The 17758-nt window shown below is 37.8% G+C and overlaps 1 protein-coding gene across 1 annotated transcript in view; it reads left to right on the forward strand.

Annotated features, from left to right (window-relative positions):
* The first annotated feature begins 1639 nt into the window (after window positions 1-1639).
* CERS3 (ceramide synthase 3) overlaps window positions 1640-17758 on the forward strand; it is a 72908-nt gene continuing 56789 nt past the window's right edge. The window contains exons 1-3 of the mRNA XM_008568276.1: window positions 1640-1812; window positions 13234-13348; window positions 16509-16627. Of these exons, the coding sequence (XP_008566498.1) occupies window positions 1640-1812; window positions 13234-13348; window positions 16509-16627 (407 nt within the window). The remainder of the gene's footprint in view (window positions 1813-13233; window positions 13349-16508; window positions 16628-17758) is intronic.

The raw sequence follows: 17758 nt of genomic DNA on the forward strand, positions 1-17758 counted from the left end.
CTTCCTCTAATGGGTACAATGACACCATATGGACTCACAGGACCTGGCTGTCAAAATGATCTTTCTAAAATATCTGACCATTTTATTCCTCTGTATAATACTCTTCAGTGGATTCCATTGGCTAAAGTTCAAGCTCCTTAGCATGGAATCCAAACCCTCTATGATTTAGCCCTGTCCGTTTCACCAGCCTTTTGATGAAAGTGACCATATTATTTGTTGTCCAAACTGGAACACTTTTGAAAGAAAGGAGGAGCTATTAATAATTATGCACAAACTATAAACAGAGACTCTCTGAGCACTTATCTGTAACCCGTCATTCCACAATGGGGTTCTTTCTCTGTGGTAGTCACAGACTGCTGGTAGTTCCCATGTACACCTTGTTTCCAAGCCAAGAGAGGTTTTGATAGAGTTATTTTGACCACCCTGTTGTGAATCTAGGGACATTTTGATTATTTTTCTGATTAAACATTCAAAGATTAAATCAAAACATCCTCAAGGTCAAAGTGCCAAGATCAAAATGGTCACAAGGAAATTAAAACATCAAATTCTACATTATTCTATGCTTCTGTTTACTTAATTGTAGTACTTTTTCTCCTTAAAACTTCTACTCCTTATACCCCATTTTTCTGTCTTTCCCCAGTTTATTTCAACTTATTGTTCAAGATATCTCAAGGGCTGTCTGCTCCAATGATCTTTCCCTGACACCTGCCAGCTGGGCTCAGTGCCCATCATCCTGTTCCCACAGCACCCTGTATATATCTTTTTTATTGTACCTAAAAAAAAGTGTCAAAGTCATCTGTTCAGGCTTGCCTTGCCCACAAGACTAGTAAGTCCTCAAGGCAGGAACTCTGTGTTATTAATCTTTATATCCTCATTGCCTAGCACAGTGCTTCACAAATAATAGAATATCAATAAATATTTATTGACATGGACTAATTTGAGCTCCTTTTTGTAAAATGAAGTTAAATGTGCCTATCCTTTATCTCCTAGGGAATATTTATACATACTTGGAGATTTCAGGAGGTTGACTTTTGGCATGTTGAAGTTGTAGAGCCTATTGCTAAGTTATTGTTTTTTTTGTTTTTTTATTTTTGTCTTTTGTCTTTTTCCGTGTCCGGCAACGGATCGCAACCCTCAGTGTCGCCCCCGCACCGGACCGGGGACCGGCAACGGGACCGCAACCCTTGGCGCTGCTCCCGCGCCTCGCTCAGCCAGTGAGCGGGAACCGGTCCGTATGTGGGATCCGAACCCTCGGGCGGGAGCGCCGCCGCACTTCCCAAGCGGCACACTATCCAGTGCGCCACCGGGCCGGCCCGCTAAGTTATTGTTTATACCACGGAATCATACAAGGAAAATACGTATCTATAATATTTACTCATGTTCTGCCAAAAAATGTGAACAGTGGTGTGTTAAACTTCAGTTTGCCATGCCATATCCAAAATTGTTCTGAGAGTACTGGAAGAGTAATTCTTATTTAATGCAGTGACAGGCCGTGAAACATATTAAATAATAGTATTTCATTCTTGCTTTATTTTCAAAACTCTCTGGTTTAGGTATTTTGTGTGAAGGTGCTCAATGTTTTCTCAGTTTTAAGTGTTTGTTTTACAAGTCTAATGTATTCTTTTTCCATTTCTCTAGAATGTTTCAGGCGTTCAGAGAATGGTTCTGGTTGGAAAGATACTGGCTTCCTCCAACAATAAAGTGGTCAGATCTTGAAGATCACGATGGACTCGTCTTTGTAAAACCTTCTCATTTATATATGACAATTCCTTGTGCTTTTCTTATGCTGATTATCAGACATTTCTTTGAAAAGTAAGTATTTGTGTGTCTTTCCTTCCCATTCCCCTTTTTTGCTCCAGCTCTAGAGTGATAGAGTCTTAGACCTGGTGAGATCCTTAAACCACCTGTTGTTCAGAGGTTGCCACTAATGGGCCACAGTTTCTTGGGTGGGGGGAATTAATGAAATCAGTTGCACATCAAACATTATCCAGAGGCTGAACAAGAAAAAATTAGCAGCATGGATCCCATTGAATGCTTTAGTTTTCCAGTGAAGATCACAGAAATCAAGAGAGGTGAAGGATTACAGAGCTTATTACTGTCAATGACAACGTGAGAACCCAGTTTATCTTCCACTATATTGTGGTGTGTGACAATGCATATTATTCCTGAAAAGACAGGGTTAAAAGAGTCTATGACTCAGGGATGCTCTATCATTCTAGAATGCCTGTAAATAACAAAAATGGCTCATTAAAGACCATACCAAGTATTGCTATGTAGAATAGTTTATGTTAAAGGTTTATTTAAAGGTTTAATAGCTGCCCTTCATTCCAAACTGTAAGGAAATCAAAGAAAAAAAATCAATTTTCTTTCTCAAAAATTAAACTTTTTTTTCTGTCTCTTCATTTAATTTAAATAAATATTACTTCCAACCTTTTAATTAAAATTGTACTAGCGTTATAATAATAGGAGGTAAATGTTCATCTATAATCTCTGTAGTTGTCTCTATTTCAAAAAACTGTTATTAGCGCATTAATTCATTTGGAGCAAAAAGAATATTTGGATGTCAAGAGTTGGAAAAACTTAAGACAAAATCTGATTAAGATCATTTTGTCCGTGCAGATCATATGTTTATAACTATTTACAGGGTCCATATCTCGAGAGTTAGTTTGACCAGCTATGTTTCATGGACTCTCCAAAAGGTTTTTGTACAAATAACAACTTCACTTGGGCCAACAACATGCTATTGCTATTGGGAGGAAGGGAAGCCCCAGATACCACTAAACCCTAGCTGAGAAGGTTTGAAAATGTACTTCCTTTTTAACAGTTAATTCTACTTTTTATCACATATTTGGATTTTTCAGAGACTGCATAAATAAAGTAGAATCTGCTACTGCACTTCAAAATTAGCAAATTACTCTTCAGTGTCCTGAAATATTTGCTTGTTTGCATTTTGTCTGGTGATATTTGAATTTGCCATCCAGGCCCATTACTTATTTCCATTGCAGATTTCCTACTTTTTGGTGGACAGCTCCATTTTTCACAGTTTGGTCAGGACAGTGAGCCAGAAAATTCTTTTGGTTGCCAAAGCAACACAGCTGTGGAGGAGGAGACCTTTTATATCTTGGCTATGGCCTCTTCAACAACAATCAGGAAAGAATTCAATCCTCTTTTAATTTCCAGGACTACTCTTGCTTCTTCTCAAGGGATTAAGTATGGTCTACATTTTCTCTGTCTCCTTATAACTAACTCCCAAAAATTCACCCTTAACACTTTCCATTCTGTGACGCTACAGGAAACTATGTGTTGCTCCACTAGTATCCTGTCTCTTTTAATGTGGTAGAAGGAAAGAAAACTTAACATGGGAGAGAGATGGTACTTTTTGAAGTATAAGTTAAGATTTTTACCAGGGCTTCTATATCGTTTGTAGTAGATTAAACCATTATATCATAAATAAAATATTACTTATACCTTGCATTTGAATAGGAACTTAAAGTTTAAGAGGTATATAAAATCACAAGTGGCATGATCTCAGTCTGCAAGTGAGGAAAAGAGAGGTAAGTGCCTGGCCAAGGTCACGCAGTTAGTATGTAAGGGATCTGGGACTTGAGCCCCCAGTGTTATAACACCACATTCAGGGTTGCTGAGGTTTTTCCCCCACTATATCAGTAGTTCTTGGACTTTCACAGTGAAACACTGCTGATTTCAGAAGAGTAAATGAACATGTCTTGGAAATACAGAAGACATAGCTTAAAAGGATGATAATAAATGTGGATTTTTTGGAACTATCTTAAAAATTCATGCAAATTTGACACTATGTTTCAGCATATCCTATGATATATTGTCACAAGAAGGCTTCCTTCTTTGTCCTAGATTGTATTTATGCTACGACTTTTCAGTCTATGAAATGACCAGGGGTTGTGCTTTGGCTGGCACCTTTTGTCCTTTAGTACTGGCCAGAGCCATTTAAGATCAGGAACTAGAAGAGCAAGAGTGGAGAGACAGAACTGATAAGAAACAAAAAGTAGATCGTTTTAAAGTAACTGACTTTTGCTCAGCATTTAGGATTTCCTTTCCTTGCAAGTTTTAGTTTGTGGCTTATGTTTTGACCTTTTTTGGTCCAGACTAGCAGTTTCTAACTAGTTTGTCTTCTATGCATTCTTTTCTGTGTCTGAAGTGTGATTTAAAGGAGATCCAAACTATTCAAATTTTAACACTTATAAGATAAACACATTATGTCAGAGTAAATTATGGTCCCAGAAGAGTCCAAGGCAGAGGTGGAGGCAGTAAATCAGAAGGTCACCTTTTTCCTTTCACTCAGTTGTATAATGGGTAGATCCCCACCTCTACTGTTTCCACTGAGCAACGCAAGGTCATGATGGGATAGTATGTCCATAATTCGTTAAAGAAAGGTAGGGTAAGTGGGGTAACCCATCTGTAGTAATTTGCAGGAGCTGAAAAAGGATCATTACTAACTGTTGCAAATGGAAATAATCTCAAAATATGCACGTTAGAATTTTTATCTGAGATCTGCATTGTTCCGGGTATTTTGTTCTTACATATAAAACCCAATGAAAAACTGCACATGGATCCTCTGAATCCATAGGAACTAAGAATCAATTTTAGGACAGGAGGCTATTCTGTCTATTGAGGAGAAGTATTTGAACTTAACATGCTTAATATCTGCCTAGGGCTGTATTCCATTTATTCTATTAAAAAATATTGAAAATAAAGGGTGGGTCTGGAATTGCTAGGCTTTTTGATCCCAGATAACTGATGGGGGGGGGGGTGCTAGACAAAGAGGGAGCTGGGGGCTGTCTGGGTTTCTGATGGGGCTATCTGAAGGCTTATTTCTGCAGTAGTAGCAAACCAGAGGGACTCATTCCCTGGTAATTAACCTCACTTTCAACCATTTGCATGGGATCAGAAGTTCACTGTTCTTTTATCTTCCTCTTGGACTTTTTTTTTTCCCCATTTCATATCAATAAAATGAAAGCTTAGGCAAATAAAACTCCAAGGTCCCTTTTAGAGCTAAAAACTATAATTTCCCTTCTCTTTTCAGTTCAGTTTATCAAATACAGTTACGTGCTGCATAACGACATTTCAGTCAACTACAGACTGCATATACGATAGTGGTTGGAGCAATAGGCTATAAATAGCCTAGGTGTGTGGTAGGCTATACCATCTAGGTTTGTGTACGTACACTCTATGATGTTCCCACAATGATGAAATCGCCTAGCCATGCATTTCTCAGAATGTATCCCTGTTAAGTAGCACATGACCGTATTTATTATGCTTCATTCTTCTCTTATTTTTCAAAACAGATTTTTAAATGCCTATCTATATTTATCTACACTTGTATTAGGTAATGTGCTTGATTTCATAGGCTTATTTGAAAAAGGATAGACCTGAATGAGATAACTTTATTTATATACTTGCCCTGTTCTATTAAAAATGTTGTTTCTGTCCTTGAAGTTAAGAAAGACCGTATTTCTCTTTCTTGTTTAAATTAATAATTTTAATATATATTTGTTTCTCATATCAACAAACATGCTATAGATATGTATATTTATCCAAATGTATATGCTTATCTCTCACATGACCCTCTAGAGAGGAATGTTATGCTTCATTTGTCTGTGAGATAGGTTTTACTCCCCTACTGCATAAATCTTTTTTGGTTCAGTTCTATATCGCTTTTCTGTTTTTACTAATATTTTCATTTCTATCATTTGAAGAGATAGCATTGAGTGAATATGACTGAGAACACTCCCATATGAAACCATTTCACATTTCTATTATTCTACTAGTAAAAACAAATGAGTGTTTTCTCCAACGACATTTTTCAACTTGTAGGTTGGATAAATGAACCAATCCCATTATTTATCCAAAACCTTGTCAAATATATTTTTTTGAGATTTAGTTAATTTTAAGGATATCTTAGTTTCTGTGGAGTTTTTTTTGGACCTTTTATGCAAAGAGGGAATTAATTAATCATATTTCTCAAGTCGTAACACATTGTCTTTGTTCTGTTTAAGAGCTCCTTTGATTGATTGATGAATTACTTTTTCACTTTATCCCCATTCTCTACTCCCAGTTCCTCTCCCTGCTGTGTTCTAATGTACTTGATGGCCCATTATTTGTATGACCCAGTAAAACACATGCTTTATCAGCACCGCACTCTCCCGAGTGAGCCACAGGCTGGCCCCTAAAACACATGCTTTGTGTACATGTATTGTTAGTTAACATAAATGGTATGGCACTAAGACCTCATTCTCTTGTTTTTTTAAAAATTCAGCACTATGTTTTATGATCTATCCACATTACTCTATGTATACCTGGTGCATAATTAGCTTGATTTTATATGTCTCTGAAATGTGTAGGCCATTTCCAAGGGAAGTTAGTTCATCTGGAAGGTGGACTGGATTATACATTTTATCAGATTATTTTAGGAAAGTTTTTATTCAAATTCTATGGATATAAACAAAATGAATTGAAAGACTAAATGATCATTCATACTTAAGATTTGCAGCATTTAATTAAACGTGGAAATCCTTCTAAGTAGTACTAGAATAGACTGACCTGGCAATAGATAGAGGAGCCTTTTTCAGAACTAAAGGGAGAATAAGGATACATTATTATTTTAAAAACTTAGCTTTTTGAAATTTGATTTACATAAAATAAAGTTCATCCAAAATTTTGTGCATTTTGACAAATATATACAGTCATGCAATCATGACCATGATTACGATGTAGATTTCTAACAGGTGAAAAATTCCTTTATAATCCTTTCAGTTTATCCCCTTCCTGCCCATTAGCCCCTGGCAATCACTGGTCTGCTTTCTGTCACTATAATTTTGTATTTCCTATAAATGGAATCGTATCAATCATAGTCTTTTGTATCTGACTTCTTTTATTTAGCATAATGCTTTTGAGATTTTTTTTTCATGTGGCTATTTGTATTATTAATTCCTTGTTATTGCTGAGTAGTCTTTCAACATATGTATATACCACAACTAGTTGATGGAAATTTATGTTGTTTATAATTTTGAGCTATTACAAATGAAGCTGCTACAGACATTTAATTACAAGAATATGCTTGGACATATGCTTTTATTTATTTTGGTGAAGAACTACAACTTTTGCTCTTCAAAGGACACTGTGTAAATTCATATGATGGAATCTTATTCAGTAATAAAAAGGAATGCACTACAAATACGTGCTGTGACATGGATGAACCTCAAAAACATTATGCTCTGTGAAAGAAGATAGACACAAGTGACCATACATTGTTTGATTCCAGTTATATTAAATATCAAAAAAAGGCAAAGCTGTAAAGACAGAAAGTAGATTGTGGTTGCCTGGGGCAGGGGTGAGAAGAAACAGGATTAACAGTAAATATGCATTATGGATCATTCTGGGGTGGTGAAAATATTCTAAAACTGATTCACGATAATGGTTGTACAACTTGATAAACTTACAGAAACGTCATTAAATTGTATACTTGAAAATGCTGAATTATATATGATATGCAAAAAAATGCATTAATAGTTTTTTTCTTTTTTTTTTTTTTTTTAAAAAGACATTGTACATTAAATGAAAAGGCAAGCCACAGGCAGGAAGAAAATATATGTAAAATGTATATCTGATGAAGGACTTAAATTCACAATATATAAAGAACTCATGACTCAGTAATAAACAAATAACTTGGTTTTAAAAATAGGCAAAAGATTTGAGAAAATACTTCATCAAAGAAGGTATACAACTGGAAAATAAGCATGTGAAAATATCCTCAACATCATTAGTCATTACAAAAATGCAAATTAAAACTGCAGTGCACTGGAGGTTAGCAAAAAAGTCAGAGTAAGGGCCTCCAAAAATTCTCTCCTCCATAAAAGCAATCAGAAAACTAGCAGAAATTGTCAGAATCAACTTTTTCAGAATTCAGAATTAGCAAAAGGCTTGCATCAATTCAAGGATTGTTACTTAAGAAAAATAGCTGAATCTTGGAAAGAACAGCAAGCTTTGCGGCATTTTAATTTGCCCTTTCCCACCCTGCCCTCTCCACCTCATGATAGCCTTGAAAAACCAACAGTCCATAATTACAGTGGAAACTAGCAGCCTGGCAGTCATTGAATGGAACAGAACAGAGCTGGAGCTTCTTCAAAGCATCATTACCTGAGAATTGTCATTATCTGACCTGTCTGGTGGTTCCCTGGAAAACACTAGTCATCCCTCAGTATACTTGGATTTCCACAGATACCCAAATCAAGTTCCTTTTGTAAGATGGCATAGTATTTGCATATAAACTATGCACATCCTTCTGTATACTTTAAATTATCTCTAGATTACTAATAATACCTAATACAATGTAAATGCTATGTAAATATTTGCTATAATGAATTTTCTTTTATTTGTATTATTTTTATTATAGTATTGTTATTTTTGATTTTTTCCCTAATATTTTCAATACTTGGTTGGCTGATATAGAGGGTACTCACAAAGCTGTCTTTATTTGGCCTGACTCAGAGCTCATCCAGTGAAAAATCTTTCTGTAGGGTTGATTGTCTAAAAAAATTAGAGGTAATTGATTAACTTCACAACTTCCTGAAGCAGTGGATAAAAATTGGGGCAAACGATAGACCAAACAAAAAGATTATAAGGAAAAGCTGTGAAATGATATTTCCATAGGGGGATTTGAAAAGCTCTGACATATTTTTGGAAATCTAGAAGGCCACTTTTATGTGTAGGAATTTGTGCTTGTCCACGTCTATCTGCATGCTGATGAAAGACCTGGGAAATCCCCAAGCTCTCACCTCTGATGATCTTGAATCTCCTTGCAGTGAAGACTGAGGTAGAGTTAGACTGTCTGGCTGAATGTTGAAGGTGTGTCCCAACATATACACAGAGCCCTTCAGGAAAGGGACTTATTGTTCCTTCTCATTTAAGGAAATCTCTGCCTAATAGTTAAGTGACCATTAAGTTAACCTAACAGAATACTTCAGTGCCCACACATGACAAATAATACAGACTTCACAAATTAGTTCAAAAAAAGTAACTAAAGAAACAAACAGACAACAACAAAAAACATCAAAAACAACAAACTCTGGGGACAGGGCGGGGGGGGGGGGGGGGGGGGGGGGGGGGGGGGGGGGGGGGGGGGGGGGGGGGGGGGGGGGGGGGGGGGGGGGGGGGGGGGGGGGGGGGGGGGGGGGGGGGGGGGGGGGGGGGGGGGGGGGGGGGGGGGGGGGGGGGGGGGGGGGGGGGGGGGGGGGGGGGGGGGGGGGGGGGGGGGGGGGGGGGGGGGGGGGGGGGGGGGGGGGGGGGGGGGGGGGGGGGGGGGGGGGGGGGGGGGGGGGGGGGGGGGGGGGGGGGGGGGAACAGATAATCTAATTTCCAGAGTTGCCACATTATAGTTTTTAACATGTCCAACTTTCAACAAAAACTTATAAGGTATGCAAGGAAACAGGAAAATATGGCCCATACACAGCAGTCACTAGCAAGTGTCCCCAAGAAAGCCTAGTTGTCACACTTACTAGACAAAGACTTTAAATTGCTATTTTAAATATGTTCAAGAACTAGAGAAAACTGTGCTTAAGAACTAAAGGAAAGTATAAAGACAATGTCTCACTAAATCAAGAATATCAATAAAGTGGTAGAAAATATAAGTTACAGTCATGTGTTGCTCAATACCCTGTGGGATATTCTGAGATCTCTGAATATCCTGAGGAATATTCTGAGGGGTGTTCTGAGAAATGTGTTGTTAGGTGATTTCATCATCGTGCAAATATAGTAGACTGTATTAACACAAACCTAGATGGTATAGTCTACTACATACCTAAGCTATATGGTATATCCCAGTGCTCCTACTCTACAACCCTGTACAGCATGTTACTGTACTGAATACTGTAGGCAGTTGTAACACAATAGTGGTATTTGGGGTATCTAAATATAGCTAAATATAGAAAGAGTACAGTAAAAATATGGTATTATAATCTTATGGGACCACCATCATATATGCAGTCCATCATTGACAGAAATATTGTTACATGGTACATTGACTGTATAACAAAGAACCAAATTGAAGTTCTGGAGTTGAAAAGTACAATGAATGAAATGAAAATTTCTCTAGATGAGCTCAACAGCATATTTTGGCAGCAGAAGAAAGAGTCAACAGTCTGAAAAAGTAGAAAGAAAAGAGAATGAAGAATAATGAAGAGCCTTAGAGACCTGCATACCAAGATACATATAATGGGAATTCCTGAAGAAACAGGACAAAAAATGTGTACAGAATATTTTCACATGGCCAAAAATGGCCAAAAATTTACCTAAATTTAATGAAAAGCATGAATCTACACATCCAAGAAGTGAAACAAACTCCAGCTAGGATAAACTTAAAGAGAACCACACCTAGATATACCATAATCAAGCTGTCAAAAGCCAAAAGCAAGGAGAGAATCTTGAAAGCAGCAAGAGAGGAGCAGCTCATCACATACAAGGTATCCTCAATAAGATTAGGAATTCATTTCTCATCAGCAACCATGGAGACCAAAGGCAATGGAATGACATATAAAAAGTCCTGAAAGAAAAAGACTGTTAACCAAGCAAAACTATCCTTCAAAATGTAAGAGAAATTAAGACATTCCCAGATAAACAAAACCTGAGAAAATTCATTGTTAGTAAACCCAGCACAGAAGAAATATGAAAGGGAGTCCTTCAGACTGAAATGAGAATATACAAGACATTAACTTGAATCCACATGAAGTAAAGATAACTATGTAAGAAAATAACTATGTAAGAAAATAAAAATAAAAATAACTACATTTTTTATTTGCAACACTTTTTTTCTCCTATCTGATTTAAAAGATAATTGCATAAAATAATAATTATAAATCTATGTGGATAAAGAAATGATTTATAAATATGTAATTTGTGTGATAATAATAGCACAAAGGAGGAGGGAGGGGATTGAGTTTTTGTATCTTATGAAATGAATTTGATATAAATCTGAAGTAGGATATTATAAATTAAGATGTTAATTGTAATCCCCAGGTAACCATTAAGAAAATAACTTTAAAAAATGACAAGGTTGGGCCGGCCCAGTGGCGCACTACTATAGTGCGCCGCTTGGGAAGCACGGTGGCGCTCCCGCCGAGGGTTCGGATCCCACATACAGACCGGCCGCTCACTGGCTGAGCGAGGGGCGGGAGCAACACCGAGGGTTGTGATCCCGTGGCCGGTCCCGGTCCGGTACGGGCGCGACACTGAGGGTTGCAATCCGTTGCCGGGCACGAAAAAAGACAAAAAGGAAAAAAGAAAATGACAAGGTTATTAAAGTGGTACAATAGAAAATACCTATTTAACACAAAAGAAGGTAGTAATGGAATAGAGAAACAAAGAAGGTATAAGATATATGAGTGCAGAAAACAAAAACAAAATGATAGACATAAATCCTATCTTAATCAGTAAGTACGTTAAGTGTAAATGAATTAAATACTCCAATTAAAAGGCACAGATGGGAAGAATATATAGAAAAACATGATCCAAATACATGCAGTCTAAAAGAGACACACTTTAGGTTCAAAGATACAAATAGTTTGAAAGTAAAAGGATGAAAAAAAGCATGCAAAAAAAATAACAAAAAAAAGAGTTGGAGTGGATGTACTAGTATCAGACAAAATAGAATGTAATATATTTTAAAATTTTTACTAGAGACAAAGTACATTTTATAATGATAAAAGGGTAAATCTGTCAAGAAGATATAACAATTATAAACATATATGTACCTAGCAACAGAGTCCCAAAATACATGAAGCAAACACTGACAGAATTGAAGGGAAATATAGACAACTCAGCAATAATAGTTGTAGATTTCAATACCCCTCTTTTGATAATGAATAGAACAATTAGGCAGAAGATCAACAGGGAAATGGAAGACTTGAACAACACTGTAAACCAACTAGACCTAACAAACATGTATAGAGCACTCCACCCAATAGCAGCAGAATGCACATTCTTCTCACATGCACAGAGAGCATTCTCTAGGATAGCTCATATGTTAGACCATAAAACAAGTTTCAATAAATTTTTTAAAATTGAAATCATACAAAGTATGTTTTCTGATCATAATGAAATGGAATTAGAAATCAACAAGAGAAGGAGATTGAGAAATTAACAAATATGTGAAAGTTAAATAATACACTTCTAAATAACCAATCAGTCAGAGGAGAAATCACAAGGTAGATTAGAAAATACTTTGAAATTAACGAACCACTATACCAAAGTTTATGGAATGCACCAGTAGCAGTTTTTGAAGGGAAATTTATAGCTGTAAACATCTATATTTAAAAAGAAAAAAGATCTCAAATCAATAATGTAACTTCCACATTAAGAAATTAGAAAAATAAGACTAAACTCAAAGCAATCAGAAGTTAGGAAATAATGAAGATTAGAGTAGAAGATCAACAAAAACTACTACATACCCAGTAGAGTTACTGAGATTGATAATATTAAGTGTTAACATGGATATAGAGTAACTGGAACTCTCACACATTGTTGCTGGGAATGCAAAATGGTACAGCCACTCTGGAAAACAATTTTCCAGTTTCTGATAAAGTTAAGTGTACACTTGCCATACCATTTATCAACTCTATACCTCAGTGTTTACCTGAGTCACACCATTTTCTCAAATGTTAGAACTTGAAATAGGAACATAGTAATTTCTTTAGGAGAGAACAAACCTAAGGATACTAGAGATGAGGAGGAAAGAGAGAGGGATTTGGGGGAGTGATAGGTCAGGTAAAGAGCATAAAGAAAAATCATGATTTGTAATAATGAATATGCTAATAATAAATAATAAAAAGTTTTTAAAAATCACCCAAAAAACTTTCTAACAAAACTGTTATTTTTTAAACCCCCAGGAGCCTTAAAAATAAAATTCTAAGTAAAATGCCTTATCCTAATTCCCAGATCTTGTACATGAAAATATTTGGCTTAACATAAAATTTAATCACGTGAGTGTTGCATTTTATATTTTTAAATTATTGCTTGTATATACAATCTGAAGATTTTCTCTCCTTGAACTTCTGAGAGGCAGGTGTTGGCTGTAGGTAGCCCGAGTGACAACATGAACAAATGATTGATCTTTCACTGGGGACCTAAAGTACAGCTTGAGTTTTCTGGTGTCATTGTGGATTCATTCTCACATTTTGAACTTACTTTCTTTTCATATTTGTGTAGGTTTGTAGCTACACCTATAGCAAAAATATTTGGCATTAAAAGGAAAGTTATAAAGATTGCACAAAATTCCATCTTAGAGAATTTTTTCAAACATTCCTCAAGACATCCATTGCAAGTAAGTACAAGTTCTTTGCTTTTTTTTTTCCCAAATCTTAATGATTCAGTCATCTATAGCTTACATTGTCTGTGCAAGAAATCTATTCCAGTTGACTAGTAAATGATTTGATTTATTTGGATTTATTTCTTTGTTCTATTGACAGCTTATATGGCATCCCAAGCATAATATAAAATTATAAACACATATTATAATAAAATAACAAATGCTAGTCATTGAACTATGTGTTCAACTGTATAGTGTTCAGCACTAACAAGCAATGCTATGAATTGGGTATAAAGATAAAATTTTAATTTCTAATGATGATTGTGGCACCATCAAATACATTATACACATTACTTAAGTGTCCACTGTGGTCGCTTTTATGAGTAGGATTCGTATTTTGTCCAACATACTCGGAACATACTCAGAAATATGCTGTGCTCCTGACTACTCTCCAAAGGTAGAATTTTTAAGGGAGTCACAGTTCTTTTCATTGTACGAAGTGCCCTTCGTAAATGTTGTAGTGTATCCCTTGTACACTGCACATAGAAGACTTTTTCTTTTAACATAACAGTTGTAAAAAAAAACAGTGTACAGGTAGGTCTAGTGTTCACTCCAGTTTCATTATACTTCCATAGTTAAAATGACAGATGAAACAAAACTTCTCCAGAAGTGGCACACCTTTTATGATGAACACAGGCAGCTATCACCAATAATTTAAAAATCAGGAGTATATGTTCATGCAGCACATTCACATCCAGGAGCCCCCTGGATCCTTGGACTATTCCCGTCAGGTGGGCAGCAGACACTCTGGTCAGTATCCCGTTTCCCACAGGGGCAGAGTGCAGTGCTCAGGCCACACAGCTAGGAGGTAGCAGAATGGCTCTTCTGTTTTCAGTTTCCTGCCCTGCCTGCCATATTCTACTGCCTTGATACCGCCATGTCCTTTTCTTCCTGCGAGGGGGTGTGAGCATGGTGCTTTCTGGGTTGGAGCTTCCAAACCTCCAATCTTGTCCAGCCTAGCGTGTGAGAGGCCCTCGCTGTTGAGAGCAGCAACCTAGGACAAAGGGGCTACAAGAGCATGATCCCCACCTCCAGTCTCACTCCTGCTCATTCTATCTTTACTCATGGCAAGAGAGGGACCTTGAAAATACAACATCCTGTAACCCACAGGTAAATTCCAGATGAGGCCCGCTGGGAAGTGACCCTAGCCACATCTTTCCTCCTTTCCTCTCTGCGTGATTCTTCCAATGAGGCTTCTTTCTGTTCCTCAGTTGTTACCTGCTCACCATGCTCTCACCTCCCGGTGACCTCACAAGCTGGTCCCTCTGTGGACACTCTGCTCCTCCATCTTCTCCTTCTTGGGGCATTTTGGGGTTCAGCTGAAGTGTAACTTCCAGGATCTGCACACATAAAGTTAGGTCCCATGGTACCCTAATCTTCCCGTCTTAGCACTCTCCATATTTTATTATAATTCCTTGTTGTACTGTATGACTTCCTCACCAGACAGACTTTACCTTGTGAAGTGGGGGGAGGGCATGTCAGTATTGTTCATTTAGCTGAAAGAAGTAGGCACCAATTAATGTCAATCTCCTCAAAAACAACAACAACAACAAAAAAAAACCAAGCAAACAACAACAAAAACCAACTATAGGTGGATCCTTGGCCTATAAAAGAACAATTTACAGGGAACCAAAGTATAACACGGACTGTATTCTGTTTTTGTTTTGTTTTTCTTTTTCTTTCTTCGGATTAAGTAATAAGCTAGCAGTTTAGTAGGCATGATGTAGAAGGTGTTAGTCCTTTGCTAACCTCCAGAGTGGCAGCTTCTGTGTGGATTTTATCTGCTGCCACCTGTGCCCCTGGACAAGTGCATGGACCCCGTGAGATAACATAGCAGAGTCTATCTGCTGGTCACATGCTGCTTGGCAGGTATGCAGCCCTCTGTCTCACAGGCAGGCTTTGTTTAGCCCTCACAGTGTTCGTCCACAATTGGATTAAATTTACTTTGAGGTATTGGTTAACATTTTAAAAACCTAGCGATTTTACATCAAAATCATGGAGCTGCACTTTCTCTGTGGGAGTGTCACCCAGAGCTTGGTCACTGCTGGCCCCTTGGGATGGGACTTGTGCTTTTCTGTTTACTGCATCTATACAGCTCCTGCTTATTTCCTCAGGAAAATAAAACTGAAGCCTAGGGTCAGTTTTGTACAATTTCATATTTCTCATAATAGAATTAAGAGGAAATTGAAATATTTCTTTTACTCACATTAGAAAATTAAAGATTTAGAGGGGTGGCATTTCTAAAATTACAGAGCATATTTCTCTGTGAATGTGGAGAGTGTCACTGTAGGTTTAATGTACAAAACATGCCTGTGTTAAAATCCCACCTATGAAACAGACCTGGTCCACTTGGTCATGTATGTTTCTTGTCTGGCTTTGGTAGAACTTCATATTTGTAACCTTTGAGCTAATCCATCATCCATAGTGTTTCCAATTTTAAATCATAGCCTATAACTTCTGTTTCCCAAAAGAGAAGCAATCATCACTATTATATTTGGAACTCATTATTTTTATGATTAGAATTATTTCTGATTAGTTTGAAATAGGCTCTATATCTAATTAAATGTGAAAGTGGATGGCCAATACCTATCTGGGTTTTTCCTGAATTATCTTCTAGAGCTATTAGAAACATGTGAAATAACAGAAAGTACAGTAGCCTAAGTTCTTTTTTGTACTTTTCTTCTAATTTTAGATCTTGTACAAGTCACTGAAATTCTTGGGGTTTCCATTTCCCAATAGGAAAAATGAAGAGATTGGATTTGATTGACATATTAAACTACACTACTCTATCTGGCCCCTAGAAGGTCCTAAATAAATTTTAGCTGAATAAGTGAGCTCATGTATGCAACTTGAACATGAGGGTTTCTACCACCTCATGAAGAATTGATCTTTCTCAGTAATTCAGAGAGCTGGGATACAAACATTCTCTGTTTTAGTTTTCTGATGTGTATGTGATTCCATCAGCAAAAAAGGTAAATTCCCTGGCTCAAGTCTCATGGCAGGATCTCTCATCTGCAGTACACAAGCTCTTGTAACCCGGTCTCACTGTCTCTTGACTGCCTGCCAGTCTGACTCTGCTCTTTATCACTCATTCATCCATTTCATCCCTTTTCAGAGTGATATTTATGGACTGGCAAAGAAGTGTAACTTGACAGAGCGCCAGGTCGAAAGATGGTTTAGGATTCGGCGGAACCAAAACAGGCCTGACACTATGAAGAAATTCCAGGAGGCTTGGTAAGAAGCACAGTCAAAGCTTTTGGAATGCTGAAGCTTTGTCTGGAGCAGAGTGATCATCTCAGAGACAAGACTGACGTTGGAGCAGAAGAGGGGTCAGTCCTAGCTCCATCGCTTACTAATGGGGGCGCGTCACTCACTCGCCTCCTGTGCTTCCATTCCCTCCCCTGCAAAATGGGCAAGTTGTGAACTCTCCAAGATGAACAGCAGATACTATGTACTTAGCCTGAAGTCCAGAAAAATGATAAAGGTGCCTTTACTGGCATTTCTCTTTTCTAGGGTGAGGTTGGCCCTAGGTAACAAGACTTTATCACCTACGTCCAATCATTATGATCGTTAAGAGCAGAGTATGTCTTCGAGGACATGTGTTCTCCTCTCAGGACACTGACTGCGAGGACCTCTTTCTCTGTGGCTCGGCTCATGACCCCCAGCTCTGCCTGTGGGTGGTGCAGCCCGCTCCTCTTGGCTTCCTATTTGGCTGAGCAGGTGGACAAGGATGCGCTGGGATATCAAGTAGTGTTTTACCAGTGCTGGTTACTTTGAATATGTTCTGAGGCTGCATTGGATTTCTTTTTGGTTTCATTTGAGTTCTGCTTTTTTCCCTCCTGTAGGATATTGTAGTACTTTAAGTCACTCCCTTGGTAGCAGAAACTGACACCTGTGCAAAAAAGGTGGACCGGGTTATTGCTCTGACTTTGTTTCCTCTTCTTGATATCCAGATGAATGCATGTTAGTTGGGTTGTGTGTGGTGCCACATTCTGCACACTGACAGTGCTCCTTCCTTCTGCCTGTTTCTTCAGGCCCTCACATTGCCTAGTCAGTTCCACCAGACATTTTGGTTTTGATGGTGAAACGAATGGAGAGCTGAAGTAAGACTCAGATAAACACACAGAGCCTGTGGCTAAACTTTAATGACTTCCTTTAATTTGCCTATACGTTCCCAAGTACCATAACCCAACCGTGTCACTGGCTAATGTTTAGAGGGACACACCACTTCTTCGCAGTGTCTCGAGACACTCATTTCTCATCGCGGGCATCTGTTGCCTTTGCCACAGTGGCTTGAGGTGTAAGGCTTGGCTTGTTTCTAACCAGCTTCTCTCCAATGTTTAGCTCTTGAAAGATTGGTTAATA

The sequence above is a fragment of the Galeopterus variegatus genome, unplaced genomic scaffold (genome assembly GCF_000696425.1).
Source record: "Galeopterus variegatus unplaced genomic scaffold, G_variegatus-3.0.2 Scaffold393, whole genome shotgun sequence".
NCBI lineage: Eukaryota > Metazoa > Chordata > Mammalia > Dermoptera > Cynocephalidae > Galeopterus > Galeopterus variegatus.